Raw genomic sequence first — 27,904 nt, 5'->3', positions numbered from 1 at the left:
TAGTCAACGTATATTGACTTGTTTTTGTCCAAACCAGTATTTATAACCACAACAAATTATCATGATACACTAACATTTTTGATTTTTCCAATAACTTGACAAAAGACATTTTATTAATAAAATTTAGGGCAGTGAACTTTGTTGATTTCTTAATGAGAAGAGGGATGGGAAAAAACCGTTTTTGTTTGCACATACTGATAGACATTAAAATTATGTTTTTTTAAGAGGCCTTTAATCATTGAACAGTTAGGAATAAGGACTATCAAAAATTTTGGCCGTCACTTTCAGATCCCATACATTTTGAAGTGGATACTTTTCGTGAAAAATTAGAAAGCATGTCAGAATCGGATGCCTTGAATGTCAGCAGTCTTTTTCCAGGTTTAACTCTCTCGAAATCTCCCATCGGTATAGAAACCAGCACTATCACTTCTGACTCGCTTCAGGTATGCATTGCTTACAAGTTCTGGGAGGTTCAGATGTATTCAGCATTCACATTGTCTTCCGTTGGAAAGTTTCTTCAAAAAATATAAGGAAAAATAAAAGACTCTCCAGTGGTCACACAAACAACGACAATACAGGGCCTGGTCTTCTCAGTTCTGTTACTGAACAAAGAAGGGCACAATGTTACAGAGTGTTAAAAGTGATCCTCTCTAGCTTCCTTATGAAGTCCCAAGAGTGCTGCCAGGGACATGGCCACAACAACTCAGTCACAGAGGCAGGATTAAAGCCTAAGGGGTTACCTCTGGTCTAGTGTATCTTCCATTATGTCAGTATGGAAATAATTCAGTTGTCATTCATAATGACGTTGACAGCTCCCTGCATGTAAATGACTCCTTTCCTATCTTCGTGAAAATTCCTAGAGCCCTTTCTCACAAAATAAAAGATCGTAATATCCCAAAATGATCATGAATGTTCTAAATGTTTGATAGTTATTAGCAAGACTGTAGGTAAATAACAGGAATGTATTAAGTTGTGCCATATGAAATTGCCTTTTTGCACTTCAAAATGGACAAATATTCACAATTTCATGTGATTCAGCTTATAAATCGTCAAAGACTTTCTAAAGGGCTGTTTAGTGATAGGAAGTCAAGAGTTAAACTGCATTTTTAAAATTCTTTCTCTAGGAAGAATTCAAATAAGATATTTAATAAGTAAACATTGGAAATAACCTAAATATTCACCAGTAGGGGGAAAATTAAGTTACTGTACGGATATATAGTGGATATGTAACCTTAAATATGATAATAGAAATTTGTTAACATAGATAACTGGTCACATTGTTTCTTACTGAGTAGTGAGCTTTTGAGTATTTTTTACTTTATCTCTGTTTTAAAACAATGTTCAGGATTCTTTTTTATAGTTACAATAAAAAATTTTTCATTTTGAAAAAAATTGGGTCACAGTAGTACAGTGTTAATCAGGGTCCAAGATACTCTATACTAAAATTTGAAAAAATGGATATCTTATGTAAAGAAGTCCTCTCTCTTGGATTTCATTGAGCATTAAAAGCATATAAAGAATACTTTATAATAAACTTATAGACCAAAAGAACAAAAAGCATATTTTAATTAAAACAGTAATATCTGGGAAGACTAGAATTAGAAATTATCTCTGAAATTCTGTAAGTAGTAGAGTCCCAAGAAGTTGTGTAAAATATTACAGCAATGCATGTGAGCAGTGCTATTTTATTTTTCAAATACATTATTCTTGATATTTTAAAATCTAATTATGAGGAATGGTCTGAATTAGTGACAAGTCTGAAAAACATTGTTATAAGATATAACTCTGGTTTTATTGCACTTCAAATACATTCAATATGTGGAACATATTAGAAAAGCTTTTTTTAAATTTCGGCTTATTATGGGGGTACAAAAGTTCAGTTTATGTATATTGCCCATGCCCCCCCCCCCCGAGTAAGAGCTTCAAGCGTGTCCATTCCCCAGACAGTGCGCATCACACTCATCTTGTAGGTATACACCCATCCCCTCCCCCACCCCCCACATCTGTACGACATCCAGTTGGTGTTATTCCCAAATGTGCACTTAGGTGATGATCAGGGAAACCAATTTGCTGGTGAGTACATGTGGTGCTTATTTTTCCATTCTTGGGATACTTCACTTAGTACAATGGGTTCCAACTCTCTCAAGGAGAACAAAAGAGATTCTATATCACCGTTACTTCTTACAGCTGAGTAATACTCCATGGTATACATATACCACATTTTACTAATCCTTTCATGTGTTGATGGGCATTTGGGTTGTTTCCACATCTTTGTAATTGTGAATTGTGCTGCTGTAAACATTCGGATGCAGGTGTCTTTTTTACAGAATGACTTTTGTTCTTTTGGGTAGATGCCCAATAATGGGATGGCTGGATCGAACGGTAGGTCTACTTGAATCTGTTTAAGGTATCTCCATATTGCTTTCCACAAGGGTTGCACTAGTTTGCAGTCCTACCAGTGGTGTATGAGTGTTCCTATCTCTCCGCATCCACACCAACATGTATTGTTTTGGGACATTTTGATAAAGACCATTCTCACTGGAGTTAAGTGATATCTCATTGTGGTTTTGATTTGCATTTCCCTGATGATTAGAGATGTTGAGCATTTTTTCATATGTTTGTTAGCCATTCGTATATCTTTTTTTGAAAAATTTGTATTCATGTCCTTTGCCCACTTTTTGATAGGGTTGTTTGATTTTTTCTTACTGATTTTCCGGAGTTCTAAATGGATTCTTGTTATCAGTCCTTTATTGGATGTGTAGCATGTGAAAATTTTTTCCCATTCTGTAGGTTGTCTGTTTACTCTTGTGACTGTTTCTTTGGCTGTGCAGAAGCTTTTTAATTTAATCAGGTCCCATTTATTTATTTTTGTTGCTGTGATTGCCCTTGGGGTCTTCTTCATAAATTCTTTGCCTAGGCCAATGTCTGTAAGAGTCTTAGAAAAGCATTATTGAACAGAGGCTTGTAGCCAGCTGATTTTAATAAGAGAAGAATTCTTTTAGAGTATCATTTAGGTCTACATACTTGATATACTATTAAAAATTAAACCAATGTTTAACATTTAAAATATTTTCCTTACTATCTAATTTATACTAGTAACTAACTTAACACACCCTTTCATCTTAGATAACATTAAAGTAACTTTGAGAATAAGCCTCACGTTAATTTTTGTAAATTTCTGCTTAGTGGAATGAGATATCACCTTGTTACTAGAATCCTGTTTTATGTATCTTCAATGTTAAAAGACTAGAATAACCACTACCTTAATCCTTTCTAGACCAGATTTAATAAACATTAAAGAATTATCAGTAAGCTATGTATGCTATCATATAACCCTATGTATAGTCACATGATTTGACTTACCAAAATATTAAAATAGCAATCCATTTATTTTATCGTCATTTAAAATTGTGACTCTAATAGCATAGTTTTACTAAAAGGGAGCCAAATATAGAGGAGGAAAGATACTAGAAAGCACATTCTACTCGTACAACAAAATATTCTAGCAGCAAAATTACATAACAGTATACATGTACCTTTAGAAGAAGCTTGTGATGTTTGCTTGAAGTATTAATGTTAATGCTTTTTTATTAATACAGAGCGAAATAAAGAATTTAAAAAGGGAAGATGACCGTAATTCCATACTTGCTGAAGATGTTTATAATTTGTTAGGTGGTAAGTATCTCTTTGTTGGCAATATGCAAAACAGAGAAACAGATTTTTTTGTGTGTCTTGTGATAACAACAATAATGATAGCCAGGTACTGTGCTAAGTACTTCATATACATTATCACATTTAATCCACAAACAATCCTATTGAAATAGGGATTTTTTTAAAAATTGAAATAAGGGTTGTTTTTATCTCCATTTTACAGATGAGGAAAATGAGACTCAGACAGTAACTTGCCCAGGATCATGTAGCTTTAAGTGAATGAGCTGTGATTCAAGTCCCAGTCTCAGACGCCAGAATTTTATACTATACAAATATCTTAAAAGATGAGTGTTGATATAACCAAAAACTCTTATTCTAGTCTTAAATTGATAGTTGAATGCTATTTAGGAGTTAATCATATAATGAGGCACATTGGTCATATTCATTAAAGCAAACACAAATACTGTATAGAAATGTCTCTATTTTTAATAATTGTAAATAATACTAAAATTAAAAGATTCAGTAAGCCTTATTGAAATTATGGAATTCAGTACATGTAGGTACTAAAGAAAAGTAAGTGGTATCAAGTATTAGGAAGAGAAGAAATGATCATTATTTGCAAATATTTGATTTCATACGTAGAAAATTCATAAGTATCTAGAGATGAGCTATTAAACATAATAAGAAAGTTTAGAAAAATGCTGGATGTAAGATCAATATGAAAAACCAATAGCAGTCAGGGCATGGTGAATCATACCTGTAATCTCAGCACTTTGGGAGGCCAAGCCAGGAGAATCGGTTGAGGCCAAGAGTTTGAAACCAGGCTGAGCAACATAATGAGACCTATCTCTACAAAAAACAGAAAAATTAGCCAGACGTGGTGGCGCACACCTATAGTCCCTTCTACTTGGTAGGGCTGAAGCAGGAGGTTCACTTGAGTCCAGGAATTTGAGGTTACAGTGAGCTATGATGACGCCACTGCACTCTAGCCCAGGCAACAGAGCGAGACCCTATCTTAAAAAAAAAAAACAAAAAACAGAAAGCCAAAAACTTACTGTTACCAGTAGCAGCACAAACTAAGCTACCTAAAAATAAATCTAACAAAAGGTATGTAAGGTTTCTATGGGAAATAAAATTATAAAACTTTCCCAGAGGACATAAAAAAATAAATGTTTCATGTTGAATATTATAAAGAGGTCAATTTTCCTGAAATCATGAATTAATGCAATTTCGAGTATCCTAAGTGGTCCTAACATTTACATTTAGAAGTGAAAAAGGTTAAATACCCAATACAATTTTGAATAAGATGTGGAGACTTGTCCTGCTAGATAATAAAATTTATTATAGAGTTATAGTAATTATAACAATGTGTTAATAAGCAGAAAAGTACCAAACCAGCGGAGTAAATAGACTACAGAGACCAAAAATAGACCCACTTATATATGTGGATACTTGATATTTGACAGCAATGTCATTATAAACCAGTGGGGGAATTCATTCAGTTGTGCTGGAACTGTTGGCCCTCTAAATGTAGGAAATGATTAGAACCTTACTTCGCACAAAATATAGAAGTAAATTCCTTGTGGGTAAAAGCCTACATGTGAACTACAAAAAGACTTTCTAAAAGAAAGTTTAGAAAATGCATTTATGATGACAGGAAAGAGAAAGATTTCTTAAAACATGAGAAATACAAATCATAATTGATACATTTGACTACACTAAAATAAAAAAACTTCTATATGACCAAAGTATAATCAACAAAGTAAAAAAGAAGCTGCAGACTGAGAGAAGATACATGCAGAAACACAGTTGACAAAGAATTGGTATCTATAATAAAGAACTCCAAGTCAATAAGAAAAAGGTATATAACAGAAAAACAGGCAAAGTATGTATTAATTTGCTAGGGTTGCCATAACAAAACACCACAGGCTGGGTGGCTTAAATAACAGAAATTAATTTTCCCACAGTTCCAGAGTTGGCAAGTGTGAGGTCAAGATTTCTTTCACCTGAAGCCTCTCTCCTTGGCTTGCAGATGGCCATTTTTTTACTGTGTTCCCACCTGACCTTTTCTCTGTGTGCACATCTCTCTGGTGTCTTTCTCTTCTTACAAGGACACCAGTCATCCTGGATTAGAGCCTGCCTTATGAGCTCATCTGCGGGGAGTTAGCTATGCTCCCAGGAAAAATCGAGTCCCTTTTGCAGGGGTCATCACAAGGGATAAGGAAATATAGAAAATAGAAAATAGAGAATATAGAAATAAAAGAAGACACAGAGACAAAAGTACAGTTTTTATAAAGATGGGGAGCTGGGGGACCTCCAGCATTCCCATGAGCTGTGAGGCCATGAGTGAAGTCCTCCATCAGTATTTATTGGTACAGCGATTGGTTGCCAGGGGTAATAGATTTGCATAACAGGTGGTTCATTTAGGTTAAAAGTCTCCCAAAAAGCTTCTAGAGATTGCTTAATTAACTCTATGTGAGCAAACGGTTACAAAATCTTTCTATGACAAACTTCTAAGTCCTAAGATAAAATTATCACTTAGCAGAAAGGCTAAACAGAAATATGGTGGCTCTATATTTCTTAATCTAGTTTTTTGTTGATTGAGACAGGTAGTCAGGAGTGAAGCAGGAACTGTCCCTTAGGCTAATTACTTTTAGCCGCAGGTGTCTGTTAGGCGGGCACTCTTTCATCAGTTCTCAACCTGTGGCCCCATACTGAGCTTTGTTGTACAGAAGCATCAGGCACAATCCGACAGATCTGAGACAGCATCATCATGGAAAGTGCCACTGATTGGTGAGACGCCTTCCTGAGGCGAGGCAGCTTTTGATATGTGAACTAACACGTTCACATATTCCTTCAGGTCAAAGCCCTGCAAAACTCCTGAAATCTTACATGTCTCTATAGGGCAACACTCATGTAATCTTAATTATCTCTTTAAAATCCCTAACTCCAAATAGTCATATTCTAACATACGAGAGATTAAAGCTTCAAAATATGATTTTGGAGGCACACAATTCAGGCCATAACAGTATGTAACAAGCAGATCACAGAAAAGGAAACCTGCAAGACCATTAAATATGTGAAAGTTTGTTTATTTAAAAGATCACAATAAAATGCCATTTTATGCATACCAGTTTTACATGTTTTGGAGGGATGTAGGGCAAAGGAGCCCTTAGGGTACTGGCAGAACATAAATTGGTACAACCAGTTTGGGGAGTAATTTTGCACTATCTAGTAGAGTTGAAGATACATATTTTCTATAGCCCAGAAATTCTACTTCTAGGTATATACGCAGAGCCTAGACAAAAATTCTTACATTGGTGTACAAAGAAACATGTTACAAGGATGTCCATTACAGTGGTTTTTTTTTTTTTTTTTTTTTAAGATTCAGGGTCTTGTTGTGTTGCCCAAGCTAGAGTGCAGTGGCATCACATCATAGCTCACTGCAGCCTCAAATTCCTGGGCTCAAGTGACCCTTTGCCTCAGCTTCCTGAGGAGCTGGGAATATAGGCGTACCACCATGCCCAGCTAATTTTTTTGTTTTTTCTAGGCAGAATTTTGCTATTGCCCAGGCTGGTCTTGAACTGAACTCTTGGCCTCAAGCAATCCTCCCACCTCAGCCCCACAAAATGCTAGGGTTACAGGCTTGAACCACCTTGCCCAGCCTGCAGTGCTGTCTTTAAGAGCAAAATTAGAAACAAATAGCTAACAAAAAGGCAATACAGAATAATCTTTCAGTAGAATGAACTAGATCTCAAAAGCAAAATTTTGAGTGAAATAAAGACTTTTATATGGATATATATAATGTGATGCTATTTATATAAAATAGAAAAACACATAAAATAATATACATTTACCATTTGTCTGGAGTGTTGCAGGGTATTTTGGAATTTGAGGGAAACAGACATCTGTTGGACCCTTTAAACTATTAGCTCAAGGTAGTTCACTACTTCAATGCAAACCTATACTATGGTCTTTCCTGTGATGTCTTATTTAACAAGCTAAAGTTTTTGAAGGTTGCTGTGATAAAAAGCAAGTCCTGTGTGAAAATCAATGTGAAATAGGAAGTGAGGGTGGTGGTGTCCAATTCCAAGGTTTGAGATGCTGTGTGGTGCCCAACAGTGTACATCCAAGTAGTAAGTGTGGTTGCTTAAGAACAAAATAAAATATTATATTTTTCTTTTAGTTTGTGTGTATTTTAAAACAGCTGATAATTTAGGATGAATACTTATTTGAGCTCAACTACTTGTTAAATGGAACTGTTAGGTATTTCTTTAGGTTTAGAAGTGCTATGAAAAACTTACTGAGACATTAAGGGTGTCACAAAATGAGGAAGTCTGGGAACTTGATTATTTAGGAACCTGATTATATTATTTAGGGTACATAAATGAGTAGAAAAATATGGATGGGGAGAATGAATACATATAGGCTTCAGTATAGTGGTTATCTCTGTGGAGGAGGAAAGGACAAAAATTAGAAGGGGAGGTTACTAATTAACTTTATAACATTTTATTTTTATTTTGTTTTATTTGCTTCTGATTTTTTAAAACATGCATTAAATCTGCATAACTTGTCGTATTGAGAAACAGTATAGCGTAGCATTTATAAGTAGTATTCTAGAATCTCAGCTGTACTGCTTAGCCCTTTGTGATATTACGTAAGTGACTTAATATCTCTTATGTTTCAGTTTCCTATAAAATAGGGATAATAACAGTACCAATCCCATTGGATTGTTGTGAGATTAAATAGGTTTCTATGTGTTTGCAATTATACTATCCTCTGTGCCTTTTTATCCTTTTGAAATATTGTATAATTTAAAATAGTTTATAATTACAGTACAACAAATGAATTTTGAAGCTATCTTGGCATTTGTTGTAATGGTTCTTCTTTTTTTTTTTTTTTTCGGCTTTTTTTCCTTTTGAGACAGAGTCTCACTCTGTCATCCAGCTAGAGTGCAGTGGAATCATCACAGCTCACTATAACCTCACACTCCTGGGCTCAAACGATTCTCCTGCCTCAGCCTCCCGAGTAGCTGGAACTCCAGGCACACGCCACCATGACTAGCTAATTTTTTCTATTTTTAGTAGAGACGGAGTCTCACTCTTGCTCAGGCTGGTCTCTAACTCCTGAGCTCAGGCAATCCTCCTCCTACCTCAGCCTCCCACAGTGCTAGGATTACAGATGTGAACCACCATGCCTGGCTCCTGTAATATATATATGTATATTATATATATATATATATATTTTTTTTGTTGTTCAGATAGGGTCTTGCTCTGTTGCCTGGACTAGAGCATAGTGGCATCATCATAGTTCACTGCAGCCTCAAGCACTTGGGCTTAAGCAATCCTCCTGCCTCAGCCCTTCTGAGTAGCTGGGACTACAGGCATATACCACCATGCTCAGCTAATTTCTCTATTTTTTGTAGAGACGGAGTCTCGCTCTTGCTCAGGCTGGTATTGAATTGAACCTCTGGCCTAAAGAGATCCTCTTGCTTTGGCCTCCCAAAGTGCTAGGATTACAGGTGTGAGCCACCTCACCTTTCCTGTAATGGTATTTAACCAGAATGTTACATAACAAGCTTTTTTTGTAGCAGTCATTTGGGTATGACTTTCCTTCATGTAAAATATTTTATTTTGTTTGCCAGAACAAAGCCATGCCAAAATCCACACAAGTAAGGTTGAAATAATATATAATTCTTAAATGGCTACACCAGTTTATTTCATAAATATAACTGTTACCACATAAATTTGTGACCAACTCATTTTTATTTCCTTCTCTTTATAAGATAACGACATTGAAAATTACTCACAGAAGGTACTAATTCAGCCAGTTGACACTACTAGCATTTCTTCCTTGATACAATTTGAACGTAGCTGCCAGTTTCACTGGACAGAAGCATTTAATGATGAAATGACAGAGAAGACAGAATTGCAAAGCCATGTGTATTATTATGCAAAAGACACCATTATGAAGCAAGATTCCTTTAATGAAGAAAATCCAATGGAAGCTAGCATTTCTACAAATAAAGACAGACTTGCTAAGGAGTGTGTTAGATAGCCTCCTGAAAGCCCACCTCTACTCCACTGTGGTGAAGAGACACTGGAATTCACAGAAAACTCACTGGCTAACAGTGCTTTCAAGGAATCTGCCCTCACCCCTAGTCAACCTCAACGCTTATTCTATAAGGAAAGTGTACACAATAACATTGAAAAACCATTTTATAAAGAGAATACCTTTAACCTGCTTGATGTGAGAGTTAATTATGAAATAGAGGAGGTAAGATTGTTGATGGTCAATAAAGCCTGTGGAGTATTAAAGGACTTAAAAAATACAAGTATATAATCTGAGTCTTTTCCCTATTTAGTGTTGAATCATCTAATCAGCATGAGGGACTTTTCTGGGGAAAATGCATTCTGAAATTGTAACCAATTCAGGAACAAAGTTTTCTAATAAATTCAAGTCCCTATTTGGGATTAGCTGTACCAAATGAGGATTAGGACTCTGTCTTAACTCATCCTTTTATGCACCATAGCATCTATATGGCTTCTTGAATATATAATAAGTTTTTATTATATTTGTTGAATCAAACTGGCTGGAATTAGTGAAGTTCACAGTAATGGAAAGATTTTGCAGCAATGTTAATTAAATTATGTGGTAAGAAAAGCTCAAGATTTTTCTATCATGTTGGACTTCTATTAACAAGCAAAAAGTATTAATTTTTCTACCAAAGTGAAAACATTAATTTGTCTTTTGGTTTATTGATTCTGAGCACACATGTAGTAAGTATCCTAAGGACACTGAAGGTATCAACAGTATAAATTCCATGTACTCACTGAACAAAAAATAAAGATTCTAGGAATTGGTATGGGCAAATAGATATAATTCAAGAATAGTATAAATAATGTTTTTTCAATGTGAATTTAATGAGCAAAGCTATGACTGTTATGTTTCATTAAAAAGTGTGAGTAGTGTTTTTTCATTTATTTGAAAGTAGATGGCAGCATTTAAAAGAGAACTTTATTTCCCCATGTTGATTTCTGGAAAACGGCATTTTAAAAATTTGCTTGATTAGGGTTTCTCAAGATTGTTCTTTCTCTTTCCATTGCATTTAGTTATATTTTAGTCAGTCAGTAGGTACTTTCATGCATCTATTATGTGCCAGGTCTGTACTATGTGTTGGTTATATAAAGGTTAAAAAACAAAAAAAGATGTGGTTCTTGTCCTCATGAAAATAACATTGTGGCCAGCACAGTGGCTCACGCCTGTAATTCTAGCACTTTGGGAGGCCAAGGTGGGAGGATCACTTGAGGCCAGGAGTTCAAGACCAGCCTGAGCAAGAATGAGACCCCATCTCTACAAAAAGTAGAAAAATTAGCCAGGCACAGTGGCATGCACCTATAATCCCGGCTACTTGGGAGGTTGAGGCAGGAAGATTGCTTGAGCCCAGGAGTTTGAGGTTCCTGTGAGCTATGATGATAACACTACACTCTAACCTGGGCAAGAAAGCAAGACCTTGTCAAAAAAAAAAAGAAAAACAAAGCAAAATAACATCCTGCTATAGGAGATAGATATTAATGAAATAACTACACAAATAGATGTAAACTTGAAACTAAGTTTCATGAATAAAATTTACATATAAAATGTATGTAGAGAGTATATAATTCTATATAAAGTTACATTTAAACTTACAACTATGATAGGTGCTGTAAATATAAGTAGGATAGGTGTCTGTGATAAGCACACCGTTCTAGTCAGGGAGTTTAGGAAGGGCATCCCTGAAGAAGTGGTCATTGAGCTGAGTTCTAAAGGAGGTGTAGGAGTTAATTAGGCAACTGTGGGTGGGAGAGCATTCCATTCAGAAGGAACATCTGTAACCCTTGTGGCTGCAGGAAGCATGGTACCTACTAGGTCCTGAAGGAAGCCCAGCGTCCAGAAAGATCAGGGTTAGAGGAAGCAGGAGGGGTGTAGTAGATGAGAATGGAGAGGTGGAGTGAGCCAGATATTGTCTTAGTCCATCTTATGTTACTATAACAGAGTACCACAGACTGAGTGATTTATCATGAACAAAAATCTATTTGGTTCACAGTTCTGGAGGCAAGAAAGTCCAAGAGCATGGTGCTCATATCTGGTAAGAACCTTCATGCTGTGTCATCCCATGGTGGAATGTGGAAGGGCAACAGAGGGTGACAGTGAGGGAGTAAGAGGGGGTCAAAAATCACATTTATAACAAATCTACTCTTGCAATAACTAATCTACTTCTACAATAACAACGTTTAGCCATCTTTATTCACCTCTTATTAGGCCCCACCTTCCAACACTTTTGCATTGAGGATTAAGTTTCCAGCACATGAACTTTTGGGGGCACATTCAAACCACAGCAGATATCAGGGCCTTGTAGGCCATTATCCCAGAATAATGAAAAACCACTAAAATACAGGATTCTACAGATGGATGGGCTCAAAAAAACAAAAACAAAAAGTGCACAGGGGGCCATTAGCTCTAAATTCTAGGGAATTATACAGTCTACTCCTACAGATACCTTTTACTGGGTTTTTGATGTTATATTCATTTTAGCGTTTCTTACCACAATTTACTGTCCTTTATTAAATCCCCTAAAACCTGTCTTAGGGGCATAAAGTCAGTTAGGAGGCATGATCTTCTGCTATTCTAATGTTCATAGGAGTCACAGCACAATGAGATAATGATCTACATAAGGAATAAAAAAAGTATTCAAAAAAGACCTTGTAGTCTGTAAGGTAGTTGATACATTTATTATTTGTTTTAATTCATTTGAAGTCAAAGAAAGCATTTTGTATGTGTTCAAAAAAGCTTGTATCATAGAAAATGGTGAAAGTATAAAAGTTTAATTTTTCTTTTGTCAAAGTAAATGGAATATATATCTATCTCGTTATATACCTACTGCTTGTGCTCCACTGTGCTGTTAGGTGCTGTACATACATTTTAGCGATTGATACTTCGATATTAATTTTTATTAAGTAGATATTTTTATTGGAAGTAGGCATTATTGTTATTTTATAGCTGAGGAAACCATAAAAGGGATCTAGAATTCAAGGTCAATTCTGTCTGACTTCAAAGCTCATGATCTTCCTACTCTTTAACACTTACTTTGTCTACTATAATTTACAGAGTGCATTTTCTTCAAAAGAAATACAGAATTCTGGGGAGATTCCTGAGATGTCGGTCAGTTACCAAAATGAAGTTACAGCGGAGGGTGTGGAGAGGCCGGGCATTGTCTCAAGTTGGTCCCCAGCAGGCATCTCCTGGAGTAGTGGAACATCTCAGGAGAACTGCAGGACACCTGACATGGAGGAAAGCTTTGAAAGCTTACAACCTCGCGAAGAGGACGTGGCTTTAAATGAAGTCTTATAGAAATTAAAACATACTAACAGGCAGCAGCAAGAACAAATCCAAGACCTCCAGTGTAGTAACCTGTATTTAGAGAAGAAGGTTAAAGAACTACAGTTGAAGATGACCAAACAGCAAGTATTCGTTGACATGATAAGTAAGCTAAAGGAGAATGTTGAAGAATTAATTGAAGACAAATACAAAGTAATCCTTGAGAAGCATGATATTAAAAAGACATTGCAGAATTTGCAAGAGGTTTTAGCTAACACCCAAAAACATCTTCAGGAATCTAGAAATGAGAAGCAAGCCTTACACCTTGAATGTAAGAAGACAAAGGCCAATTATATGCATTTACAGGAAAGGTACATGACTGAAATGCAACAAAAAAATAAATCTGTGAGTGAGTGCTTAGAGATGGACAAAACCTTAAGTGAGAAAGAAAAAGAGATAGAGATGCTGCACCGACTCAAAAGAAAATTGGAAAGGGCCACAGTTTCTGCTTTGGACTTGTTGAAAAGGGAAAAAGAGACCTGAGAACAAGAGTTTTTTTCTTTACAGGAGGAATTCCAGAAACGTGAAAAGGAAAACCTGGAAGAAAGAAAGAAACTGAAATCTGGACATGAGAAATTGCTCGCTGAAGTTAAAAATTTGCATTTTGTATCTGAAAATGAAAGGGCTAAGAATGCAAAACTTCAGCAGCACATCAACGAAGTAGAAAATGAAAACGCAAAACTTAAGCAGCAGGTTGCAAGAAGTGAGGAGCAAAGTTGTGTCCCAAAATTTGAGAGAGCTCAGTTAAAGGAGCAATTAGAGGAAGTGATGGAGTCAGATATTGCCAAGGTTTTGATGCAGACTACAAATCTACTATGCAGAATTTCAAGAGTTTCTAGTAGTCTAGTGATGCATATTTAGCCATGCCACTTACACATGTTTGTTTGCAGAAAGAATTATTAACAAAAAAACATACAGATGTACAAAGGAAGATACATCACAGGTTTGGAGAAGTTTGGTTCATGAGTACTCAACTTAAAGCCATTCATGGCGTCTTGTGATTATTTTGGTAGAAGTGACAATTAACCTGGGAATTATGTGGGTACCCATTACCAATCATCTGAAGCATCTCTCAGAAGTGACTTTTGAGAAAAGATTTTCGAAGTGTGGTGGTCAGTCCTATTCAGTAATAACACTAAATCAGGGCTGGGGAACCCTTTCATGTTGGAAGGCCGCATTAATTTTAGCTGTAATCAAATAAGGCTGCATTCAAGAAACTTCAATTAGATATACTTAAAAATGTGCATTATTTTGTAAAAATCTAACTATTATGTACTTAATAATTTCAAAAATGAAAACTATGTGTTAATTTTAAAGTTAACTAACCTTTTAATGATTTTGTATTGCCTGCTTTTTATTGGAAACCATTTGAATATTTGGTTGCAGCATGGAGGGCTGCAGTTTCATTTGATCCTCTAGATGGGTGTCTGTCATTTGTGACCTTGAGGGTATCTTGATTTGGGTTAGGTAGGGGAATATAGATTTGTATCAGTAAGTGGTTGAAAAGCAAGAAAGCATTTTTTGGGCATGTTGCTGAAAGTGTGAGTATTCTGCATTTTTCCATATTTCAACTGGATCTTTCTTAGTATCAAACAAAGACTTTAAAATGTCATCTACTGACAGCTCAATCAATTCCATCTGTAGATCTTTAGGTGCCTTGGTGGCATCAACTAGGCAAGGCCGAAATGCTAATTTGAGTCATGATTCTCAAAGTCAGTGAAACTTTCCTTGTGTTCTCCAATTAATAGGTCTATAACAGCTGCATATTCTTCAAATGATTCACATATATCATTCTGCTCATCAGTGACCTTTGCTAACTGGGGAAAATGTTCATCCAAAATTTCCTTTTGAAGAAGTGTTTTGAAAAAAGATAACCTTTATGAAAATGCTTCAATTTTTTGCCACATATCATATATAGACTTAGTTTTACCTTGAAAAGAAATATTCAAGTCATTTTAATTTAACTTGATATCACACAGAAATGCTGCATTCCTATAGAAATCTTCTCTCAATAATTCACATTGCTGATTCCGGTCTTCATAAAATTTAACTATCTGTTCTTGTAGACAAAAAATTTTGGCTACCACCTGCCCTGCAATAGCCAATGCACTTGAGAGTGATATGGCAAATCCACACTGAATACCTCATCATTCAGCTTTAGCATGTTACAAAACTGATGTTGCATTTGCACAAATATAGTTAACAATACTTATAACTTGTTATAAAGTGTCACTTAAAATAGCAGCTTTAGCACAGAGATTTTGCTGATGCAAGATAGAATGAAAAGAAATGAGAGCATCTGGATCTGTTAACACTTTTTTTTTATCTGTGCAATAAACCCTTCATGTTTTCCTGTCATGGAAGGTGCGCTGTCTAGAATACACTCACTAAATTTACCAAATTCAGCCCAACTTTATGACATTTATCTTGAAGGTTGTTGAACATATCTATTCCCCATGTTCTGTTTGCAAGAGTGTCCAAAGTGAGTAACTCTTCGTAGCAAAGAAAATCTTCTGTTATGACCTGAATGAAGTATAAAACCTGTGCTGAGTCAGTAGTATCAGTTGATTTATCCAAAGTGATTGAATAATATATATTTCCTTTTGAAGTATTGCATGAAGTTGTTCTGTTAAGTTGAAGGCTAATTCATGCTGCCAATCAGTTATGGTTCTCCTTGAAAGAGGCAGTTGTTTGTAGTTTGAAACATTGTCAGAGTCTAAGCATGCTACAACTTTGACAATGCATTCTTTCACAGTTTCTTCATCACTGAATGGCTTCTCTTTTTTCCCTCGAGTATATAAAATACTCTATAAGTTGCTTCAATGGCATTATTTCCAGGTCTTATTGCTGCTTGAAAGAATCATCTTTGCTTGTGCTTTTGATCTTTAATTTCTGCAATACAACCTTTCGTGCCTCTCCCTCTAATTTAAAATATTTGTGGTCCTTATGAATGTTATAATGCCAATGAGCATTGAATTTATTTAATGTTGATATTGCAGTACCACAAAGCAAGCAAATCTGTCTTTAGCAGAAACAAGATAACATTGTAATTTCCAATTCTCATTAAAACATCTGTTTTTTTCATTTGGCATTCTCTTGGTCTTCTTTGACACGATGAGCTGTTAAGCAGATAGAATTTAAAAATAGTGTAGAGCTATGCAACTATTCACAAATTACACTTCAAACAGAAACACAGTGTACCATTGTCAAAAGCTGATAACAGACTGGTGCATTCGACCCCCATAAATTCTTGCCAACCAGCCTCATATGGTAGTGGCTCTAGTCAGGTGGGGGAAGTTAGAACTAAATCATGAGTGTAGCAGCCGTCAATTTAGTGGCTTACTAATGTTCTGATTGTGCCGGTCAAGCTAGGAGGATTATTTTGTTGAAACTTATTTTATTCTTTGGTATTTTAAATACATTCATTTTAAAAATAAAATAAAAATATAAAAAACAAAAATATATTAATAAAAATAAAAGAATTTGTTTTATAAAATTTGGATTTGGTCAAAAGGCTGCACTTAAGGACCTATAAGGCCACAGGTTCCCCACCCCTGAACTAAATAATACGATTGCATATTTAGTTTACAAGGCAAACAAACCTATATTATATCATATATTATTTAAATTATAAAGCATTTAAAAACAGCATCAGAACCTCATATTGATATGTTTGGAGAGGGTGCAATCTTTTATTATCTGCAGTTGAAAAAGCTTTTTTAGTAGCCGGGAACCTGGAAAAACATATTCTGGAAGTGATAATTTTCAGAACCTGGAGCACATCTATTCTATTTCAGTTTTGTAGGCCTGTGTTAAAGTATGCATAGTAAAATCCTATTAACTTTGACTGCTTAGAAAGAAGGCTAATCTGAACTAGAAAAATGTATAAATTTATTTTTTGTATTTGTTATAATAACTTGAACTGATGTTACCTTGAAGATGTCCTTAGTGGACCCTCTTATGAATTTGTAATCATTATAAGTATTGTTTGCAGTAAAAAAATTCTATTATTTTTAAAGGTTCTTAGGAAAATATTGTTCTCCTAAATTTAAACAATTCTAAGATCTCTCTAAACTCTAAGAAATAAGAATGATCTAAGCCAGTGATTCTCAAGCATGAACATGCATCAAAATCCCCTGAAGGGCTTATTAAAACACAGATTGCTGGGTCCTATCCCAGAGTTTCTGATTCAGTAGGTCTGGGGTGGGGCCTGAGAATGCACATTTCTAGCAAGATCCCAGGTGGTGTTGTTGCTGCTGATCCAAGGACCACACTTTGAGAACCACTGACCTAAGCAAAGATGACCTTAAGTTTAGCTCCTAACCAAATTGTGACAAATTTTAAATTGGTAAGCTCTGAATTGAAGTAGCTTAACTGTACAGAAGTTTAGTATGGTATACAATTTTCTTCTTGAGCTTTCTTTTTAAAAAGTACAGTTTTTTGTTTTATTTTGACTAATCAATTTCTCTAACACCCCCAAATTCATACTTACTGTGATTACAGATTTGTGTTTCACTAACTGTTGGTCAGTTTTCTCAAAGTACGGCCTAAGAGCATCTGTGAGGTCAAAAGTATTTTCATAGTATTATTAAGACATTATTGACTTTTACACTATCATTATTTTCTTTTTTTCTTTTTCGCCCTCCTTCTTTCACAAGAGTACAGTGGAGTTTTCCAGAAGCTATGTGACATGATTATGTAAATTGCTGTCATGGCTGATGGAATGTGTGAAGCAAATATGAAAATCCAGCTATCTTCAATTAAGCCAGCATTAAAAACACTTGCAAAAATATTTTCATTAATTTTTTGTTTTAGAAATTGTGGCATTGTTTAAAAAATTGTTCTTTAAATTTATACATAATGGATGTATTATTATTTAAATGACTTAGAAAAAAGATATTTTAAAATATTCTCCATTTTAATTTCTAATATAATAAATATTGATATCTATAACCCACATAAACAAAAGGTTTGGGGTATCTTTAATAATTTTTTAAGAGTATAAAGGGGTCCTGAGATGAAAAAGTTTGAGAATTACCACCTAAAGTTTTTAAGAGTGGTATTTTATTCAGCATTTTACTTGAAGGGTATTCTGGGTTCCTCATCTTTATTATGACAAATCTAAATTGTGTACATGTAGGATACAAAGATGATAAATTCTAACCTGTTCCTGAATTGCCCACCTTGTGAAGAAGAGGGCCTGAATTCCCCAGATATGAAGAGAACTTCTCAGCTGGCCTCCAAAATGCACAGTCTTCTGCCTCTGATGGTAGGACTTTTCACATGCCAAGTAATAAAAAAAAAATCAGATTTTTCAGTAGGGGAGGAAAAAATATTGGGACTGGACTAAGAAAAGTAATGCAATAAAGGTGACAGAATTAAGTTGTAGAAGAAAAAAATGGAAGACAAAATAAAGACCCCTAAACCAATGTATCAGCCCTTCTTTTCTCCTACTTTATCCTTCTTGAACATCTGATTCCCACAAGTATAAGATAAAATGTAATAAGGTAAACAATAAAGGCATCAAGTGAACCCTTTCATTTAGTGCTTCTCACATTTCAGGAATGCTTTCTTAGAGCAATAGTCTTGTGCTTGTGATTATTGTTTGTTCACATTAATGAGCTCTTAGCCCAATCTAAGATAGAGCTTGAGGTGGGGGCGGAGGGAGGGGAGTATGGAGCTGTGTATATTAGTAGAATCAAAAGTACAGTTCGTGTCAGTTCAAATCCTAGCTTCATCACTTCCTGGCTGTGTGACTTGGTCAAGTAACCTAACCTTTTTCCGCCTTAGTTTCCTCGTCTTTAAGATGGGGAAATGCTGCTGCTGTCCTGGGAGCTTATAAGCACATTTAATGAAGAGAACATATTAAAGGACACACACTTGATAGGTTCTCAAACTAGCTCTTTCTTCCTCTTCCTCCTATTTTTGTACATTTTTTTTTTTTATCTTAAGTGCACTTATCTGAGCCATGATTAGAGGGCATGCATTTCCAATGTTCTTGATCCAGCACAAATGCTGTTTCTGTTTTATCTTAACTAAAATTTGTTGAACACTAGCATTTATTGAATGCTAGAAACTGGGTTAAGCGTTTTATGCAGAGATCACAAAATGGTAGCCCACAGACTATGTCCACCTACTATTTTGTTTTTTAATACTTGAATCTGAATGTGGCCCAGATTCTTCTTTGCTACAAACTTTCCACCCCACCTTGCCCCATCAAGCATTTCCTTGTTCACCATATTTGCTTGGATTTCTTCTGACTCCCTGGTGGCTACTGTTCTTTCACAGTCTTACTTGCTGCCTACTGCTTTTCTACCAGATCTTTCAATGATAGATTTTGTCATCAGCCTTCTTAGTAGATCTCATCCCACCCCAAACAAATATTACCTGTTTGCCTATTCTGTGTAAGTAACCCTCCCACTAGAACATAAGGCTTTAAGTTCCGAGACTTGGTATGTAAGTAGGCATGTTAGGGTTTGCCTGGGTTAAACTTGTAACAGACACTCAGCAAGTATTTACTGACTTCCTCACTTTATCCTTGGAGGCATTTAAGTTTACTATGCTGATTTTCATCAAACTGAGAATTAGAATAGTTGAGTTTCTTGTCCAAGTTCTCACATATGGTTAAGTCACACAACTTAGATACAAACCCATGCACTTTTGACCCCTAAGTTATATTGGGAGAAGTACTTTTATTCAGGGTAACTTTGAAATATCTAGAGTTTCAGTATTGTTGAGGATGTCTGATTGTTCTGGTGTTAGGTATAGCAATTTGTTTAAAATTAGGATTTGTAAACTGACTAAGCTGAAGGGGGGATGTATATATGAATATGTAAGCATGCATAGTTATTATAGATGAGTATTAACTTCCCAGCAACTATATTAGTCTGTCTCAATAACAACTTTTGTACAGATGTGATTTAATGGTCTTTAATACTAATCCTTTATTAGATGTCTTCTGATGAGTAATTGAAGAATGAACTTCAATATGAAATTACCTCCTTTGGTTTGGTCACTTATTTTGGAAGGGAGATTTGTTTCATTTATGTTTTTGCTTCTTCCTTTTAGCTTTACTAAAAACCTTTTAATATAGTTTCTCAAACCATTACCCTTAGGACATCACCAATCCTGATGCTGAACATTTAAGAGAGGGTGAGAATGTTAGTGATATAATGCTGCAAAAATTGAAGAGCTTTCATCTTAAAAAGAAAATTTTAGATAAAGAGGTACTATATTTATGTTTCGTCTAAAAATTGTATTATTTTTGGTGAGAAAAATGAAAGATAGTGAAGTGTTAACTCCTCAAGTTTAGGTTCTTTTAAGAATTATTTTTGGGGACCACATTAGTTTTACTATGCCCCTCATCAAGGAACTATAATGTTCAACATTTGACTTGTTTTACAACTTAAGTCTGTATTAGAAAATCTCATTCATCTACAAAAAAATTGGTATGATTATTTTTTTAATTTTGCATGACACTACTGATTCCTGAAGAATAGTTTACTTTGCCATTCTTACAAACTTCATCACTTGGGACAATGAAAACACTGAAAACAGTTTTATTTCTCAGATGGGAGAAGGCAAAGATTCCTGGAGTTTCTTCAATTACTCTTTTCTTGGGTTGGTGGTATAGAGATTGAAGGGTAAAATTACAACCTGGGGTCTTGGATTATAACAAATTCAGTTCTGTACCACTTCTCTGAATGGACATGTTGGAGGTGTTCTGGGGAATCTTTCTGCCTCTTAGCTAACCTGAAGAAGAAAGGACCAAGGCATAAACACAGCCACGCAGAGAAACTACTGGCCTCCACTTCTGTAAACAGCCATCAAAAATAAGCCCAATTGAGGATCTTATTATACAAAAATACAATTTCAGATATTTATGTTCTTTTGGTTAATTTTGGTTTAGTTACTGAAATATTGACAGATGATATGATGTCAGCAATTTGATTCAGTGAAGGGGGATGGAGGAGGGAGGGCAGTGGTTGGGGATATAAATGCTATTGGCTATTAGGTGTTAGTTATCAAAGCTGAATGATAGTTCCATGGGGTTTCATTAATGTTTTTTCTCTGTTTTAAATATTGGAAAATTTGCATAATAAAGAATAGAACATTTTGTGCAGCACACTTTACCTCACTAATAACTTAAAGAAGTTTGAATATTGAATATTAAGATTATTATTGTATGAAGGAACAAATGAACAAACAAGAAATGATTATAAATTGCATCCAGACAAAATTGGCTATTTTTTTCTTTTAAAGAAGAACTTTAATAGCCTGACTGTAATAACAATTTTATGTTAGGATAAGTTTCTTGGAGACACCTAGACCACTCCCAGGTTTGATGATTAGCTGAAGGACTGAGTAGTCCTCACAGCTATGATTTGTGACAGCAAAAGGATGCAAAGCAAAGTCAGCCAGGGGAAAGGCACCTGGGGCATATTCCAGAGGAAATGAGACTCAAGCTTCCAAGAATCTTTGAGGAGTCACTCAGGATGCATTCATCCCTCCAGCAGTGAATGTGAAGTGTTATCTACCAGTGAGGCTTGCTAGAGACCCAATGCCCAGGGTTTTTATTAGGAGCTGTTCACATAGTCATCCTCTGCCTAGCACATACTGAAGTTCCAGACCCCCTATAAGGAAAGCAGATGCCTAGCTTTAACCAGGTGCTTCAGACAAGCAGGTTAGGCACAACGAGCCATTCATATCACAGAATGATGGAAACCCTCCTGCAATCCAAGTCTCCAGATGCCAGTCAAGGAGCAGCTTTGCTAGTAGGCCTTTCTTAGCCCAGCTAGACTTAGGCCTGCTGTGTGAACTCTTTTCCTCACAAGAGCTGTAAAAACAGTTTATCTTTTGGATACCAGAGATTGAACTGCGTGTGGTTTGATGATTTTATTATAAATGTTATAGAATGTAGTTTTATTTCCTCTCCTTCTCTGAAATATAAAATGCTTTTTTCCCTAGATACTGAAACATAAGGACAGAATCATAACCTTTAGAGAGTTAATTGCTAATGAAAAAGCATTTCAGGATCATGTCTTGAGGTAAGTTGAACATTTACTACATACTTTAGCATAGAAAAATACAGTTCCAGATATTTATGTTCTTTGGGTAAATTTGTTGAAGTCCTTATGGCTCTAAGTTTTATACTTCTATAATTGCAGGCACCAATAATCTCTTTGATTTTTAAACTATTAAAGTATTTATTGTCAAGTGTTCCAAAAAGTGTAAAAGTATTGAAAGTGAGCACAAATATATTTAATCTCAGGTCACAGACTTTGATTAAGATGAATCCAAGAATGTCAGAGATGTACCTATCTTATTGGGAGTCAAACTGGACAAGTACCACAACCTTAATGAGGAGCTTGCTTTCTTGGTAGGAAAGGCCTTTTATTGCCTTGCTGTCATCTTCATACACAACATCATTTTATTAACAAGTTTAAGAAGTTATCGACCTTTAAAAAAATTTGCTTATTAAAATAGACACACATTGGCATGATGGGAGTATTATCCACCCACAGAAGTCAAAATGGAAGTTTACATTTTTGGGTTTTGAAATTTTAAATATTGCTCCACCTTGTTTCTATTTAGACTAATCAGATTTATTTCTTTCAAAATGCAGCAATAAAAAATATGTGCTATTTTTCATAGTGCCTGAAACACATTTATATTGTTGCATATGCTACCATAATAGCTTTGTACAACAAACATGATTAAGGGGTGTTTTGGGAAACAGCATTCATAGTTTATTTTATTTTATTTTATTTTATTTTATTTTATTTTATTTTATTTTTTGAGACAGAGTCTCGCTCTGTTGCCTTGGCTAGAGTGCTGTGGCATCAGCCTAGCTCACAGCAACCTCAAACTCCTGGGCTGAAGCAATCCTACTGCCTCAGCCTCATGAGTAGCTGGGACTACAGGCATGCGCCACCATGCCTGGCTAATTTTTTCTATATTTTTAGTTGTCCAGCTAATTTCTTTGTATTTTTAGTAGAGACGGGGTCTCGCTCTTGCTTAGGCTGGTCTCAAACTGCTGAGCTCAAACAATCCGCCCACCTCGGCCTCCCAGAGTGCTAGGATTACAGGTGTGAAATGAAAAATGATAAACAGCAACACCATAATAGCTGGAGACTTCAACACCCCTCTGCCAGAACAGGACAGATCCTCCAAACAGAAAATTAACAAAGAAACAATGGACTTAATCAGAACTCCAGAGCAAACGGGCCTGACGGACATTTACTGAACATTCTACCTCAAAACCACTGAATATACATTCTTCTCATCAGCTCATGGGACATTCTCTAAGATTGACCATAGCCTAGGCCACAAAGCCTGTCTCAAAAAATTTAAAAAAATAGAAATTATACCATGCATCTTCTGCTATCACAGTGGAATAAAAGTAGAAATCAATCCTAACAGAAACCTCTCATTTCTACTCAAACTCATGGAAGCTAAATAACCTTCTCCTGAATGATTATTTCATAAATGAGGAAATCAAGATGGAAATCAAAAGATTCTTTGAACTAAATGACAAGAGAGACACAAGTTATCAAAATCTGTGGGACACAGCTAAAGCAGTCCTGAGAGGAAAGTTTATTTCCATAAATGTCTATATCCAAAAGACAGAAGAATCACAAATAGACAACCTAATGAATTGACTCGAAGAGCTGGAGAAAGAAGAAAAGACCGACCCCAAACCTAGCAGAATAAGTGAAATTAATAAGATCAAATCAGAACTAAATGAAATTGACAACAGGAAAATTATATGGAAGATTAATGAAACAAAAAGTTGGTTCTTTGAAAAGATAAACAAAATTGACATGCCTTTGGCTAGACTAAGAGCAGAAAAGAAAAATCTCTAATAAGCTCCATCAGGAATATGAAAGGAGAAATTACAACTGATGCCACGGAGATATAAGATATCACCTATGAATTCTACAAAAAGCTTTATGCACACAAACTGGAAAACGTGGAGGAAATGGACAAATTTTTAGAAACACACAGCCTCCCTGGGCTCAAGCAGGAAGAAATAGAATTCCTGAATGAACCAATATCAAGAACTGAAATTGAAACAGCAATAAAAAACCATCCTAAAAAGAAAAGTCCTGGACCAGATGGTTTCACACCCGAATTTTACCACACCTACAAAGAAGAATTGGTGCCTATCCTGCAAAAGTTATTGCACAACATTGAGAAGGTTGGAATCTTCCCCAACACATTTTATGAAGCCAACATAACCCTGATATCAAAACCAGGAAAGGACGCAACAAAAAAAGAAAGCTACAGACCCATATCCCTTATGAAAATAGATGCAAAAATTCTGAGCAAAATCCTAATCCAGGTGCTTATCAAGAATATAATCCATCACAACTAAGTGGGCTTCATCCCAGAGATGCAGGGATGGTTAAATATACACAAATCTACAAATGTAATTCACCACATAAATAGAAGTAAAAACAAAGACTGTATGATCCTCTCAATAGATGTAGAAAAAGCATTTTAGAAAATTCAACACCCTTTTATGATAAGAACGCTTAACAAAATAGGCATAGATGGGGCCTACCTAAAAATGATACAACCCATATATGACAAACCCACAGCCAACATCATACTGAATGGGGAAAAACTGAAAGCATTCCCACTTAGAACTGGAATCAGACAAGGTTGCTCACTTTCTCCACTTCTATTCAACATAGTGCTGGAAGTCCTTGCGAGAGCAATCAGGCAAGAGAGCAAAATTAAGGGCGTCCAAATGGTGGCAGAAGAGATCAAAATTCTCACTCTTTGCTGATGATATGATATTATATCTAGAAAACCCCAAGGATTCAACCAAGAGACTCCTGGAATTGATAAATGAATTCAGTAAAGTCTCAGGATAAAAAATCAATACGCACAAATCAGAGGCATTTGTATAGGCCATTAACAGTCAAACTGAGAACCAAATCAAAGACTCGATACCCTGCACAATAGCAACAAAGAAAATAAAGTACCTAGGAAAATATTTAACTAAGGAGTTAAAAGACCTCTACAGGGAGAACTATGAAACAGAGGAAGGAAATATCAGAGGACGTAAACAGGTGGAAAACTATACCATGCTCATGGGTCGGCAGAATCAACATTGTTAAAATGTCTATACTACCCAAAGTGATCTACAGATTCAAGGCAATCCCTATTAAATTACCAACATTATTTTTCACAGATATAGAAAAAATAATTTTATGCTTTGTATAGAACCAGAAAAGACCCCATTTAGCAAAAGCAATTTTAGGCAGTAAGAACAAAATGGGTGGTATTAATTTAACAGACTTCAAACTATACTACAAGGCTGTGGTTATTAAATAAGCTTGGTATTGGTACAAGAACATGGACACAGTCCAGTGGAACAGAACTGAGAATCCAGACATTAAACCATCCTCATATAGCCATCTAATCTGTGACAAAGCAGACAGAAACATACACTGGGGGAAAGAATCCTTATTCAATAAATGGTGCTGGGAAAACGGGATAGCCACATGTAGAAGACTGAAACAGGACCCACACCTTTCACCTCTCACAAAAATCAAATCACAGTGGATAATAGACTTAAACCTAAGGTGTGAAACTATTAGAATTCTACAAGAAAATGTGGGAAAAACTCTTATAGACATTGGCCTAGACAAAGGATTTATGAAGAAGACCCCAAAGGCAATCACAGCAACAACAAAAATAAATAAATGGGACCTAATCAAATTAAAAAGCTTCTGCAGAGCCACAGAAACTATCATGAGAGCAAACAGACAACCTACAGAATGGGAAAAAAGTTTTGCATGCTACACATCCGATAAAGGGCTGATAACTAGAATCTATTTAGAACTCAGGAAAATCAGCAAGAAAAAATCAAACAACCCTATCAAAAAGTGGGCAAAGGACATGAATGGAAACTTTTCAAAACAAGACAGAAGTATGGCCAAAAAACATATGAAAAAATGCTCAACATCTCTAATCCTCAGGGAAATGTAAATCCAAAGCACAATGAGATATCACTTATCTCCAGTGAGAATGGCCTTTATCAAAAAGTCCCAAAACAATAAATCTTGGCATGGATTTGGAGAGATAGGAACACTCATACAGTGCTGGTAGGACTGCAAACTAGTACAACCTCTGTGGAAAGCAATATGGAGATACCTCAAAGAAATACAAGTAGATCTACGATTTGCTCCAGCAATCCCATTATTGGGCATCTACCCAAAAGAACAGAAGACGTTCTATAAAAAAGACATCTGCATCTGAATGTTTATAGAAGCACAATTCACAATTGCAAAGATGTGGAAACAACCCAAGTGCCCATCAATACATGAGTGGGTTAATAAAATGTGGTATATGTATAGCATGGCTATAAGAAAGCTATATTTTCTCAGCTATAAGAAACAATGGTGACATAACACCTCTTGTATTTTCCTGGATAGAGCTGGAACCCATTCTACTAAGTGAAGCATCCCAAGAATGGAAAAACAAGCACCACATGTACTCACCATCAAATTGGTTTCACTGATCATCACCTAAGAGCACATACAGGAATAACATTAATCGAGTGTCAGGCAGATGGGGGGGAAGGGATGGGTGTATACATACATAATGAGAGCAAGGCGCACCGTCTAGGGGATGAACACGCCTGAAGCTCTGACTTGGGGTGGGGAGGGGGGACAAGGACAATATACATAACCTAAACTTTTGTACTCCCATAATATGCTGAAATAAAAAAAATTAAAAAAAGAAAAATACTTCTATTTAGTAAACCAATTTAGAGATTTAAGAAAAACATCCCTCAAAGCCATTTTCACCATTTGCTTTCACCACCCTTGTGCATTTCACTCATCATGTGGGGAAAATCAAGCATTTGGCACTGAGGAATAATTCGGAGTACCAAGTCCAAGGGGAGCATGAGATAGTGGAGCTGGTGATCAAAAAGAACTAAGGCAGCTCCAAAGGCAGTGAGCTCCTCCCACCATTACCGAGGCCTCAGAGGGGGGCTGCCCTTTGTCATCCATACACCGGACCCTCAGACTGACCAAAGGATTATTTTTAACCACCTGATGAATTATACTTCCCTTCTTCCTATGTTAACCATTCCCCATTTCACACACATGACTTTATCTAGAGTGGAAAAACTATAAAATATTGCTGGTCTCAAGGCACCCTCTGCTGATAATTCCAAAGATCACCATCAAGGAAGGTTAATGTACCGAGTGCCTGAAGCTGCCAAGAGCAGCAGCAGGAGGAGGAGGACTTAACTCTTTCAGTTTACATGGTCATCTCCAAAAAAGTTAAACTCACTAATATTTCTAGTCAAAAGAATGGTGAAAAGCAATTTTAGAACAGTTATCACTGCCCAAGTATAAAGCTTCAAAAATACTTAGCTGAAAGGCCAATAGACTATGCTAACTACATAAGAATAATAAGGGGTTTTAAAATCAAAAGAAGGCGAGAGATATAAACAGTCCTGGATGAATATTTTAAAGGTAAACTGATTTACCTACATCATTTTCCTAAATTATAGTATCTAGTTAGCTGTCACATCACACAAACCTCATGAACTTGTCCCACTAAAACTTATGCCTTCAAGCCTAATTAATGAGCTTAATTTATTTTCTATGATTCCATATTTTGACTTACATGTTTACATGACAAGGATCTTCTAGCGTCTACTTCTACTTGATAGAGTAGATTATATTTTTCCAATTCAACATTATCAAGTCTTCCTGAGACATTTTCATTTTGTAGAGTTCAGATTCCAGATCTTTAGTTCTGAGTTCCACCTGAGTTTTTACTGCAGCCATATGGCTGTCTCTTAATT

General features: G+C 35.7%; 1 protein-coding gene across 1 annotated transcript; it reads left to right on the top strand.

Moving 5' to 3' along the window:
- Window positions 1–324: 324 nt before the first annotated feature.
- LOC123627278 (cancer-associated gene 1 protein-like) lies at window positions 325–27,025 on the top strand. The gene is given in 8 exon segments (XM_045536743.1): window positions 325–443; window positions 3,600–3,675; window positions 9,437–9,847; window positions 12,809–13,857; window positions 18,209–18,358; window positions 20,184–20,294; window positions 22,340–22,447; window positions 26,945–27,025. Coding segments are annotated over 8 exon segments (2,094 nt in total). The 5' UTR covers window positions 325–335.
- The last annotated feature ends 879 nt before the right edge of the window (window positions 27,026–27,904 follow it).

Source organism: Lemur catta, chromosome 24 (genome assembly GCF_020740605.2).
Source record: "Lemur catta isolate mLemCat1 chromosome 24, mLemCat1.pri, whole genome shotgun sequence".
NCBI classification, from domain to species: domain Eukaryota; kingdom Metazoa; phylum Chordata; class Mammalia; order Primates; family Lemuridae; genus Lemur; species Lemur catta.
This window is presented reverse-complemented; position numbering and strand designations above follow the sequence as displayed.